At 41.1% G+C, this 13100-nt stretch overlaps 1 protein-coding gene across 4 annotated transcripts in view; it reads left to right on the top strand.

Annotated features, from left to right (window-relative positions):
* POLL (DNA polymerase lambda) overlaps window positions 1-10999 on the top strand; it is a 17564-nt gene extending 6565 nt beyond the window's left edge. The window contains exons 4-9 of one of the 4 annotated variants that reach the window (XM_042459531.1): window positions 2523-2691; window positions 3512-3820; window positions 4616-4789; window positions 5679-5807; window positions 8077-8245; window positions 10479-10999. In XM_042459531.1, coding sequence (XP_042315465.1) covers window positions 2523-2691; window positions 3512-3820; window positions 4616-4789; window positions 5679-5807; window positions 8077-8245; window positions 10479-10843 — 1315 coding nt within the window. In that variant the 3' untranslated portion in view covers window positions 10844-10999. Of the gene's footprint in view, window positions 1-2522; window positions 2692-3511; window positions 3821-4615; window positions 4790-5678; window positions 5808-6133; window positions 6207-7697; window positions 8246-10461 lie in introns of those variants that run through there. The other 3 variants (XM_042459532.1, XM_042459533.1, XM_042459534.1) reach the window with 3 other exon arrangements.
* Window positions 11000-13100: the final 2101 nt, after the last annotated feature.

Raw genomic sequence — 13100 nt, 5'->3', positions numbered from 1 at the left:
CTAATAATAATAATAATAATAATAATAATAATAATAATAATAATAATAATAATAATTTATTTCTATTTCCCGCCTCTCCCTGCAGATCGAGGAGGGATTACAGCAGTCAGCAAATTTCAACAATAAAAACATATTTCAACAACATTAAATACATAGCATAAAAATATATATACATTATGATCAATACAATACAACTGGTCGACTCTCCGTAAAAAACATACAATACTGACAGAGGTGAGAATTTTACAGCAGGTTTGGTGGGTAGGCTTGCTGGAAGAGATCCATCTTCAGTGCCTTCCTGAAAGCATCCAAGGTGGTAATGAGACGGCTTTAATGAACAGTATTGTTTTTATTTGGTACAAGAATGATGGCAACATTGGTACCAATTGGGCCTCCAAGAATAGGACATCCCATAACTGGATTGAACAACATAAAAATCCCCCCTTTGAAAAAACATATTCAGCTTTTATTGTAATTTGCCTTTAAAAGGTTGTAACTTGTTCTGTATCTTCAGTGAAGATTACAACAGATAATCTTTGTGAGGGGACAGTGACTTTATCAGATACAGTTGTAATATTTTAGAAATGGCCTTCTAATGAACCCTTCAAATATTTTCCATGTTGTAGATTCTTTTTCTTTTTTCTAAAATACACACCAAGATTCATAATAGGACAGTCATAATTTAATTCCATTTCATATAAAAAGGAAGCAAGGGTGGGGGCAATCTATAATTTACAAGCTCAGTGTGAGTTCATTGAGCAGCAGGGGTAGATGGTGTGGGTCTCTTGTTATTGTTAGCCTTCAGTGCCCAACAATTTTAGTCAGCATAGCCAGTTCTGAGAGATTACAGGAGTTCTAATCCAACATCTGATGGACCACTTGTTCTCTGTTTCTGTCATAGAAAAAGAAAGATGTTTGCTGAATCCAAAACACTCAAAAGACTTGGAAAAGTAACTGAATATACTAACCAGGGGATTGTAAGAGTTATAGAATGTCTTTGGTTTCTTTTTTAAGCATTGAAAAAGATTCACAAAACCGCCTATATCAAAATATTTTTCATATTTATAAGAATCAAATTCTCATCTTTTAGATGATCTGCACATCTTCAAAATGTGAAGGCAGAGTACAAGGGGCATGCCGGTGGTGTCTGAACAATGAAAGAGAGAGATATTTGTCCCCAGTTGCCAGAAATAAATAGTGCCTGGAATAGGTGTGATGTTGAAGACCCTGCTTCCTGCAGTGATCCATATCGCTGCACTTAACAAACCATGAGGCAAAGGCTAACATTGTGCACAAAAACATAGCCAGAGGTATACCTAGGACGATATCACACGTGAAAATTGGAACTCCAATTCAAAGCCAATCCGAAGGGAAGGAGAAGCAGAGTCAATTTGAATCCAGGCAATTCACGTGATTAATTATCTCATGTGAAGAGCAAAATTGGGGTCATTCCTGAGGCAAAGCAGAGCGAGTGCTAAATAAATTATCTCACTAGTACATACCATGCAGATTCACCAATTAGAATTGGCATGCTCAGTGGGGCTCTGAACACATCCTGACCCTTTGCACTTCCTGGGTGAAGAAGGAGGCCACTTCCTGGTTCCAGTTTCATGTGAATGCTAACCTCACGTGAATGAGAGCTTCACGTTTCTTCTTCCCTTCTATTTTATTCTATTTCTTACTCTATTTACTCTTTTTCAACAATTTAGCAATGCCCGCAACTCGCGCCATGTGTGTGCTCGAGTAGTTTTCTCAGTGTCACCCTTCCCTACATGCCTCCCTGGATTCCTACGAATGTCTCCTGTGTCTTCAGTGTCAGCCTTCCCTCCATGCCTCCCCTGTTTCCCCTGAATGTCTCCTGTGTCTTCAGTGTCACCCTTCCCTACATGTCTCTCTGGATTCCTCCGAATGTCTCCTGTGTCTTCATTGTCAGTCTTCCCTTCATGCCTCTCTTGTTTCTTCAGTGTCAGCGATCATGTGTGATAATCTATCATGTTTTAACGTGAATTTGCATGGTTGAACCATGATTGACTTCGGATTGGAGTTGCAAAAACTGTCATGTGATAAGCTCCTTACTTTATGAGGCAGCCCTGAGCAGTAATAGCTTCATATGCCACAAGCCTTGATGTCCTTTTGATCATAGAATCATACAAATGGAGGGTACCATCAGAAGCTATCTTGCCAGTACTGGAATCCACAAATAAATAATGAACTTTTGTATTTTCTCAGTATTATACATTTGCATTATCCTGAAACTGGTGTAGGCTGTTTCATCCAGTAAAAGTAAGAGTGATAAACAACATGCAAACTTATCAGGTAATATTTGTATCTAGTATCTCTCACTAATAGTTAAACATTTGAAAAGCAGGACTTTTGGAGTTGAGGCTTGGAGAGTGAATCATATCCAGCCAGAGAGTATGATCTCCTCACTCACTTTTTCTATTTTCCTAAGTATTGTTAGGGGTAGAATGGATGCCTTCAAATGCAGCAATTGTATTTTGCTGTACATTGACTCTTGGCAGATATCTGGATGTAGCAGGCCATTCAAAGAGGCATTCACAATATCTGGATGAAGAGATGATCCACCTGCCCATGGAGAATGAAGTCATGGAGCTAAAAGCTGAATCACAGTCAGGAGCCAACGTTCCCTGCAGTGTTGTAGACTCTTCAGGACAGCAAGAAGACAAAGGGGTAGGTTTTGTAAGGTTAGGCTACTTATTTCCTAACAAGATAAATCTGTGCCAAGAATCCTCTAGAAATGTAAATTTCTGAAAATTTTGAAGCCATGGAAGGGTGGGTTTTTTTCTGATTCCCCCCCCCCCCCAGAATAAAATGAAAATTTTCACAAGAAATGTGACATTGACATCTTTACCATTTTAAAATTAATTTATTACTTTAGGAACATGAAATGTTGACTGCATGGAATGTTGTTACTTTCTCACTGAAGTGGTACCTATTTATTCCATAGGATAATAGACTCTTACTGTTGGAAGGGACCCTGAGGGGCCTACTTGCATTTGCATGCTTTTGCATTTGGATGCTTTCGAACTGCTAGGTTGACAAAAGCTGGGACTAGTGATGGGAGCTCACCCCATCATACAGCGCTTGGGCCTTGAACTGCCAACTCTCCAATCTTGCAGTTGTCTGAATTCACTTCTTAATCATTAAGCCACTGCGTCCCTCTAATTATATATGTAATATGCATGGGCATGTTTCCTAAGGCGGCTTGGAAGAGCATTTGAAGGGTTGCATGTGGCTTGTAAGCTGTGAGCTGCTTACACCCATTGTAGATTTCACTTGGTGGAGGAAAAGTGGTAGGCTGCTGTTCATTTAACTGGTGTTTGCTGTTTTTGATTCTTGACCCATTTAAATATTGTTGTGGATATCAGAGTGCTTAAGAGCCTGCTGTTTTTAACTTTTTTCTTTCCTAGTGCATAATGAGTCTGTGCTTCATAATTATTTGGAAAAGTGATAGCTGTATTTCATGGTTTTTTATTCTGCCTCTCCAAAGATGTTCTCAGATGATGAAGGAACTGAAGGGGAGGAACGTATTGTCACCCTGGGAGAACTAGAAGCACTGAAGTCAGGCCAACAGCTTAACACTTTTGCACCAAGCATTCCAACAGTGCTTCCCACTAGCAAGTGGGTTTGTGCACAGTCCTCTGAAAGCAAGAAAATGAATCATAATCAGTGCATTACAGAGAAGCTGGGATTGATGGAAAAAGCCTATTCTGTCCAGGGCGACAAGTGGAGGGCTTTAGGTTACTCCAAAGCCATTAATGCACTCAAGAGCTATCACAAGCCAGTCACCTCTTATCAGGTAAGTGGGAAAGACTCCTTCCCCAACCAGTCCCTTTCTTGTTACATTTCCATTTTCTCTAAAGTATTTGTAGCTTGCTGTTCCTGGGAGCAACTCTGAACAGTTATGATTCTGTTGCTCTTTTGGCTACTTTTCAGAGAGACAACTTCTTGAGTATGGAGAATTAGGAAAACCGTGTACCACAATTGTTGTTTTTTAAGGGTACAAAGAACATCTAAAATTGTGTTCCTGTTGTGTGCATTCAAATTGTCTCTGGTTTATGGTGACCCTAAGGCAAACCTATCACGGGGTTTTCTTGGCAAGTTTTGTTCAGAGGCTAAGAGAGTGTGACCTGCCCAAGGTCACCTGGTGGGTTTCTGTAGGTGAGCGGACACTGAACCCTGATCTCCATAGTCATGTCCAATGCTTAAAACTACTACTTAACTCTGGCTGTCACTAAAATTGAAGATTGTCTTGAGTTCAACATGAGAAAGATTTACAGAGCTCTTGTAAGCATCTAAATTGCAGTTTGGGAATATGGCTTCTTTAGGTCTTTACTAGAGAAAGTTGGCAGTACCTTAGGAGTAAAAAAAAAAATCCCATTCTATGAAATTCATACATCTGGTGACAGCTTGGGAAAATTCCTTTTTTGGATTACAACTCTTAGCATCCCCAGCCAATTTAGAAAATTCTCAGAGTTGTAATCCCCAAAAGTAACTTTTGTAAGCTCTGAAGCTGAAGAAGAAATACATAAACTGTCTATCGTAACTGAGCCTTTTTTTTCTGGCCAACTATTGTTTTGTGTGCTTCCTGCAGGAAGCCTGTAAGATCCCTGGAATTGGGAAGAAGATGGCAGAAAAGATTATAGAAATCCTGGAGAGTGGACACCTTCGAAAGCTTGACCACATCAGTGAGAGTGTGTCAGTACTGGAAGTCTTTTCTAATATTTGGGGTGCAGGAGTGAAGACTGCTCAGATGTGGTATCAACAGGTAATGTCCTGTCCTGTTTACAGTAATGAGCACTGTAGTAATTGTTTGTCAATATGGTTCATACTGTGGCATTTCTACAAGACACTAATGTGAGGTTATACTTTAGACAGCCTTTGTTACGCAATCTAGCATGACTAATAACTGATAACATGCTAGAGAACGGAATCTTATAAGTGACCTTTATATAGCATAACCAGCACTTTGAATTATACCCAGAAACAGTTTGGCAACCGGTGGAGCTGTTAGTAGGGGATCTGTATGATCTCTGTAATCAGTCCTCATTAACACTATAATTGCAGCTCTTTGGACCAACTAAAAAGTTTTCAAACACTCTTGAAAGGCAGCCTTACATAGAGCACAATACTGTAATCCAAATGGGTTGTAACTAAGGCATGTATCTTTGTGACTAAATCAGGTGTCTCCTGGATTAGATGCAATTTGCATGCTAGCTTTAAGAGTGCAAAAATGCTCCTGGCCACTACAGAAATTTGGGGCTCCAGTTCAAGAATAATTCTAAATTACGAACCTGCCTCTTTAGGGAGAGTATAATCTCATCAAGTGAATATTAAATACCTATTCTCTTATTTATCTTTTGAGTGACCAGGAGGATATCTGTCTTGTCTGCATTGAGCTTCAATAGTTTTACCATCATCCAGTCCATTACTAAACCAGACACTGGTTTAGAACCAAAAACGCCTCCATGGAGTTCTGTGGAAAGCAGAAATAGATTTGGATGTTATCAGTATACTGGTGGTAATATTCTCTGCCTCCAGATAATCTCTCCTAGCTGTTTCATGTAAATGTTGAATAGCACAAGGAACAGAACTGAACCCTCAGGGACAAAAAAGGAAATTCTGTTCTCTGAGTGGCCTCTCTGTGCTTTGGACAGGGTTTCCGTACTCTGGATGACATCCGTGCTAAGGCCTCTTTAACCAGCCAGCAGGCCATTGGCTTGAAGCACTACGAGGACTTCTTGGAGCGCATACCAAGGGAAGAAGCTGCTGAAATAGAACAGACAGTATGTACCCTCATGAGAACCATGTGGATAGGGCACCTTTATGGCTTCAAATAGGGATGGATGGCTTATGGGTCTCTTGCTTGCTATATATGCCTCTGCCTCTTAATTTGGTGCTGTGCTTGTCACATTTCGACAGCTAAAGCCACCTCCACAAAATCTGCCATTTAATTTTGTGTTCCATTGTCCTTTTCCATCAATGAGTTCGTTAAGAAAAAGTTTATTAATTAACATCACCTCCTAGTTGAATTTCCTGACAGGTTGTAGGAGAGACCTCATGTGCAAAAGGATGAAAATAAAGCTGTCACTTATCTTACCTTCTCCCCCAGGTGGATGAACCAAAAACATCTACAGCTGATTTTGAATTTGGGCTATTTTACCTAATCCGCTGTAAAATGGCAGGTTTGTTTTTAGAAATTCCCAATCTGTTACACCAGTTCTTAGACTGTTTCATATCAGGCTAGTGGTAGAAAACATCTTCTAAGTCTTTGTAATGCTCCTTGTGGTGAGGAAAAGAGTCTTTGCTAGCCTTCAAAGCAAGTCTTCTTTCTTCTTTTTTATGGGCTTGGGCAGAATCATGTCCTGGGCTTTTAGATTAGTAAAAATGTTTGAGTGATGGGCATATAGACCTAAGCCACAAGAAGCTTTTTCATTGCTTCTTCTGTAGGCTGAAATTGCCATGGCAGCACTGGGTAGTGTAACACTGTCAGTCAGTCACAGTGCCTGCTCCAAAAGAATACACAGTTGCCAGGTAAGGCATCACTTCTTACACAGGATTAAAGTTCTTTTAGGAGTCTTCTGCAATTGGGAGTGGGTTTATTGTGGGTTTGATAGGATTACCCATCTCTTGCCCACCTCTGGTGAAGAGACAAGAAAATGAAGGGATTAGCTGCTGACTGTCCTGAGATCCAAGGTGCTGTTGGAGCTGGCTGCTTTCAAGAAAACTTAATTGAAAATGCAAAAGGACCAGATCTGCATTAGAAAAGTCATGACGGCTATTCCCATATGTTGCAGGGCAAAGGTTAATGGGTTTATCTCTCACTAATGAAGGATGATCCCAGAGACTGACAAGGGGTAGGCACCCTCCAAACTGCCTCCTACTGCCCCATGCACCCTTTGTTCTGAACCAGCAATCACATCTTTGTTTAGTAAAATGGGTGATTGGCATCATAATACCCATAATCCTACAGACCAAAATCACCTTGAAATGATGCTTTAATGAAGCCATCAGAAATAGACCAGCCTAAGGATGCTACTGGATGAAGGACTTCACTTTGGATCTATTTTCATTGAGGTGTGAGTCCCTGCTCTTGGCCTGCTTTTCAATTGAGAGAAAGCATGGAACTCCCCAGCACACTGCTGGAGTTCATTTCCATAACATGGAACCTCTCAAAAGCAGGAAAGGACCAGATTTAGGCAAGAACAAAGTAGTGGTTCCTTCCTTATCAACCTGAGAAGTCCTGACTAGCCAGGAAACTGGTGCTGTATTGATGTGCTGCATGCTTTGCTACTGTCTTTTTCTTATTGTTTAAGAATAATCAGAAATACCTACTCTAGAAATTGGAAAGATTATTTTCTTGGAATAAAATTCTCAGATATCCCACTCACTGGGGACTATGGGAGCTGCAGTTGAAAAAAGTAGCTTTCCCAAACTCTGATGTGCTCCCCCATGACAGAGTTCCTTCCACTACTTGGAATAAGAGCATTTTGGTTTTGTCCAGCTACAGAGCATGGTAACATCCCATTTGGGAATACAGTATTATTGCTATCAGGCTGCACGTTATCTAAATAACAACTGCATTTTGAGGCAGCTCAAGCAAGTTGTGAATGTATTACACATTTTCCATTACTTTTGTGATTTAGCATTCTGAGAATCTTTGCATTTACTTTTAGGCTTACAAGCACAGGGACAGTTCATGGTAAACTTTCGGTGTGGAAAAGCATTGCCATAACTCCTTGCCCCTTGTGTCTGGAAGAAACAAACTAAAGTAAATTTAATTACATTTTGTTTTGTTTACTTGATCAATGCCAATGATGGGATTCAATATTGTGGATACAGAATTTCCATTATGGAGGTCCCATTATTTATATATACTGTATATTTTTAATTTATTTGAATTTAAATACACATTTGTGTTTAACACATTCTATTTATTTTTAGCAAACATGCATGGTCCTGGGTAACTGAGTTATCTAATTGGAAAGCAATTAAAAGAAACTTGAAATTGACAACTGTGTACCAGTTCATTCCCCTGATCTTACTTTTCTTAAGGTTAGAGAAGCAGCACAAGCTATCCAACCTGGGCTAGAGTGCATAGCATGTGGCTCATTCCGGCGGGGAAAATCCACCTGTGGGGATGTTGATGTGCTTGTGACTCACCCCGATGGACACTCCCACCAAGGAGTATTTAGGCGACTACTTGACTGCCTCTGGAGGAAAGGTAGGGGAGCATCAGTTGAGTTGCAGGGTGTGTATGTGTGTGGAGAACTCTGGGTACTTTTGCACCTTTGGGCAATTTGAAAGAGTAAGAATAAGTATCCAGAATGGAACTGGCATGTAGAATTGGTCTTGGCAATTCATCCTAACTGGAAAATCTCCAGTATCTGGTGCTTCATTAGAAGAAGCTTCGTCCCTTCCTAGACATAGCTGGAATGGATCATGAAATACATAAGTAAGGAATGTTGCATTATTTGCTCTAATTTAGCAAATTATTTGCTGTAATTTAGCAAATTTTTCTGTTTCATGAAGTTCTTCTCTGTTGCCTATTTTTACTTTCTAACAACCAAATACAAGGCCAACAAGTGAAAACATAGAACATGACTTTTTTATTCCCTCAGTGTCAGAGTGGTGTAGTGGTTTGAATGTTGGATTATGACCCTGAAGATCAGGGTTTGATTCCCCACTTGGCCATAGTACCCACTGGGTGACCTTGGGCAGGTTATATGCTCTCAGTCTCAGAGGAAGGCAATGGCAAAACCTCCTCTGAGCAAAACTTGCCAAGGAAACCCCATGATGGGTACGCTTTATAGTCGTCAAAGTCAGAAATGATTTAAGGCACACACATAGTGTCATTTTTATCTCTTTACCCTTTGTGTCAGGATTTGACTGATTTTAATTTAATTTATATCTCACTTTTCTGCTAGCATGGGATGCTAGGTGGCTTATCACATTTAAAAGAAACTACAGTCAAAATCTTATTAATGCAAAGGTGTTAATTACTGTTAAATAGCTGGTTGAATAATAAAAAACATGAAACAAAACAAAAAACCTGAACAATTCCATTAAAAGCAATTTAAAACTCATTTAAAACATATTTTAAAATGATAAAAGCACAGCACATCCCATTAAAAATTGAGAGCCAAAGGTTTGTCTTAAGTTTTTTAAAAAAGATAATTGCCTGTCACAGTGGCATCACTAGGAAGGTGCAAGGCATGCGGCCTGTACCAGGTGACACCCTAGAAGAGGGGTGACAACCAGTTGGGTTCTCTTCTCATTGCGGGATGAGGAGGGACAAGTGTGCTCCTCACAGTGTTGCTACAACAGTGGCTGCTTCCTCCACACTCCTCCCATCCCTGCTCCTGTGGTGTTGCTCTATTCTTGAGAACAGTGTCCTGGCAACGAAGAAGAGGGCCATGTGCAGCCCTCCCCACCCTGCTGCTATTACAGTGTTCTACTCCTGAGAAGAATGATATTCTGGCAGCAAAAGAGGGCTGAGTGCAGCCTTCACAACCCTACTGCCACAGTGTCACTCTACTCCTGAGTAGAGCGGCATTGCAGCAGCAGAGCAGGGGCAAATGGGCCCTTTTGGCTGCTGTCCCTAGAAGCCCCGCCTGCTATCCAGAAAACCTGCCCCTCCACAACAGGTGACACATGGGGCGGGGACACCATTGGCATGCCAGCAGAAAGAGCAGAGGCCAACTAAAACTCCTGTGTGAAGAAGTTCCTGAGAAGACTCTTTCCTGTGTACTCTCCAAACACACTTGTGATGGTGGTGGGACCAAGAGAAAGCCCTCTCTTGAAGGGTTTAAAGTTCATTCAGGGTCATATGGAAAGGTAAGGTCTTTCAGATGGTCTGGACCCAGGTCATGTAGGATTCATAGTCAGCACTTTGAATTCTGCCTCAAATGGATTGTTAGCCAGCGAAACTGTTTCAACAATCTATTTGTCCATAATCATGGACAACTGAACAATCCCTGGTGGCGCAATGGTTACCCTGATGGCGCAGTGGTTAAATGCCTGTACTGCAGCCACTCACTCAAAACGATAAGGTTGCAAGTTCAAGACCACAGAAAAGAGGTCAAGCTCGACTCAGGCTTGCATCCTTTCCAGGTCGCTAAAATGCGTACCCAGATTGTTGGGGGCAAATTAGCTTACAGTTGTAAACCGCTTAGACACTGCTTAGGCAGTATGAAGCGGTATATAAATGAAGCTTGTTTGTTTGTTTGAACACTCTGTCCTGACTTTCAGTGGGCGCTTCTCCAAGATCCTGATTTAGCTAGGTGCTTGACATTCTTTCCAGAAAGTAACTCCTTGAGGACCTGGAATGTCGATAATCAGGTCACTGCATTGAACACCACAGTAAGCGCCAGTGCAGGTTTATATCTGGGCAGGGAAGGATTTGCAGTATTCCATGGAACTAACTTGTTCTTTTTACAGACTTCTGCTTTTCTTAGGCTTTCTTACAGATGACTTGGTGAGTCAGGAAGACAATGGAAACCAGAAGAAGTACCTTGGAGTCTGCCGTTTGCCAGGCCCATACAGGCGCCACCGTCGTCTTGATATCATTGTTGTGCCCTACAGTGAGTTTGCATGTGCCCTGCTCTACTTCACTGGCTCAGCCCACTTCAATCGCTCTATGCGAGCTCTGGCCAAGACCAAGGGCATGAGTCTGTCAGAGCATGCCCTCAGCAGTGGCGTGGTACGTGGACATGGTGGTCTCAAAACAGTGCTGGGCCTTGCTCTGCCCACCCCTACTGAGAAGGATGTGTTTAGCCTTCTGGGTCTACCTTACCGGGAGCCACATGAGAGAGACTGGTGAAAAAAGGGAAGGAAGCAGATCCAGGATGCCTCCCAAATAGTGTGCTTGCATGTCTTGAAGACAAATACGTATGACTCACTGTGTACCAGACCTGTAGAACTGTGTGATGTCTTTAGCAAATAGTTTCAGGTACTAAAAGAGGGGTCTTTCTGAGAAGTTGGTTCTTTTTTGTGCTGCTGGATGTTCACTCTCTTGACTTGGAAATGCCCAGGTTTGTGAATGTATTTCAGGGATTTTGGTGGGGTCACAATGAGAGGAATGTGAAGACTAAAAAAAACTACCTCAGTGCATGGTTAAGACAATATATGAGAAGGTTACAGTGAAATATTTTGTACACTCACAATCCCATTTAATAGAAGGGGGAGCAAAGAATGCACAGATTTTAAAGAAGGAATTTAAAAAAAAACTTTTGCAAGTGTTTTTGGTGTCTTGAAAGCTTCTACCATTTCTCAGTTAGAGAAGTTCTTTTTTGGTAGCCATATGCTTAACTATCTTGAACCCTGTTGCAAGGATGGTTAGCTTTTTTCTGTTCAGGGCCCCTATAGCAGAGGTAGTCTGTCAGGGTAGTCTGTCAGGGGCTGCATGGTAATGCTGGATGGAGCTGGAGACAACAGATACAGAATCACAATGGGACTCCAAGGGCCACGAAGGAGATTATTGCACACAGAAATCCCATTGGGAGAGAGGCGGGCTCTAAAAGTAAAAACAACAACAAAACAACTACGGGTGTTATCATATTTGCCTGTGCTTGGGCTGTAGGCAGCCCGTATCCACCTAGGCAGCCCGTCTGCAACCTGGACTTCTGCAGCTTTTTCAAGAATGGGATTTTCGGTGTGCGATAATCTAAATCCAACCTCCACTAGTGCACCATTAAAGTACTCCTCACAGGTGGCCATCTAACTCTATTTAAAAGCCTCCAATGAAGGAAAGTCCATAATCTTACAAGACAAGTTTATACCATTGTTGAAAAGGTCTTAATTTCACAATGCTTAGTGAAAATCTCTTTTCTTGTAATTTGAACTACTGCATTAGGTTCTAGAGCAGCAGAAAAACAAGTTTGCTCAACCACCTATATGACAGTCCTTCAGATCTTTAAAGATAGCTTATCATATCAGGGCCAGAGCCAGGAAATAATCAGTGCCACCTGTTATGTCAGGAGAGCCAGTGGGGCACTGTGGTTTGAGTGTTGGACTAGGACTCCAGGAAACCAGGTTTTGCATCCCCACTTAATCATAGAGATCCATTGATTGACCTCGAGTAAGTCACATTCTGTCAGCCTTGGAGGAAAGCAACGGTAGCTCCTTCTGAACAAATCTTTTCAAGAAAACCAATGATAGGGTTGTCTTAAGGTTTGCCATAAGTCAGAAATGACTTGAAGCATGCAGTAACATCAACAAACCCTATATTTCCGTTTTCCTCTTTCTGAACTTTCTTTTCCCTCCTTGCTCATTAGGCTGCTTAGGAAGAGCAGATTCCTGCTTGGCAGAATGGGGTTGGACTGGATGGCCCTTGCGGTCTCTTCCAACTCTACGATTTTATGATTCTATGATTCTACTCTTGTCATAGCTACTGTCTACTGATCTCCTGCAGGACAAAGAGCATGTTGTCCACCGCAACCCTTTTTGGCAAGGAAAGAAAGATTGTTTATTTCTATTTAGGGACTAATCTTTTTTCCCAATTGCACTTATTTTCTTTTCCCTGATATGAAAACTATACCAGAGGGATCACAATTTTTCCACTAAAAGTAATCCCTAAATGGTAATAAAAGTTGTTACTTGCCTAGATTTATTTGTTTTCAGAACAGATACTAAACCAGAAAAAAATTGCTACAGTTTCAGGATTTGTAATGTCTTGTCAATACTTCAGGAAAAAGAATAGAGGAGAAGGTACCTTTAAACTCCATAAAGCCATTATAGACGGATTGCTGTATGAAAGGAGAAGAATGCAGTAGAGTGGGGTTGGGAAGAGTAATTAGGAGATGCTTTCCTAGCACTAAGAAGAATCTGATGTTAGCTAGGGAAATCTTCTTCTTCTTTGTTGAAAGGAGAGAATGAATGAACACCTATCCAAAATGATTTATGGCTAGTTTACAGTAAAAGACCAACGTTGGAGGCCAAAATAAGCATATTAATTGCTAAATATATATATAGTTGTGTCAACCTTGGACAACTCACATGTTCTCAGCCTCAGGGAAAGGCAAATCTCCTCTGAACAAATTTTGCCAAGAAAACCTCAAGACAGGGTTGTCATACGTCAG

The sequence above is a fragment of the Sceloporus undulatus genome, chromosome 3 (assembly GCF_019175285.1).
Source record: "Sceloporus undulatus isolate JIND9_A2432 ecotype Alabama chromosome 3, SceUnd_v1.1, whole genome shotgun sequence".
Classification (NCBI taxonomy): Eukaryota; Metazoa; Chordata; class Lepidosauria; order Squamata; family Phrynosomatidae; genus Sceloporus; species Sceloporus undulatus.
Note: the sequence above shows the minus strand (reverse complement) of the source record. Positions and strands in the feature narration are given on the sequence as shown.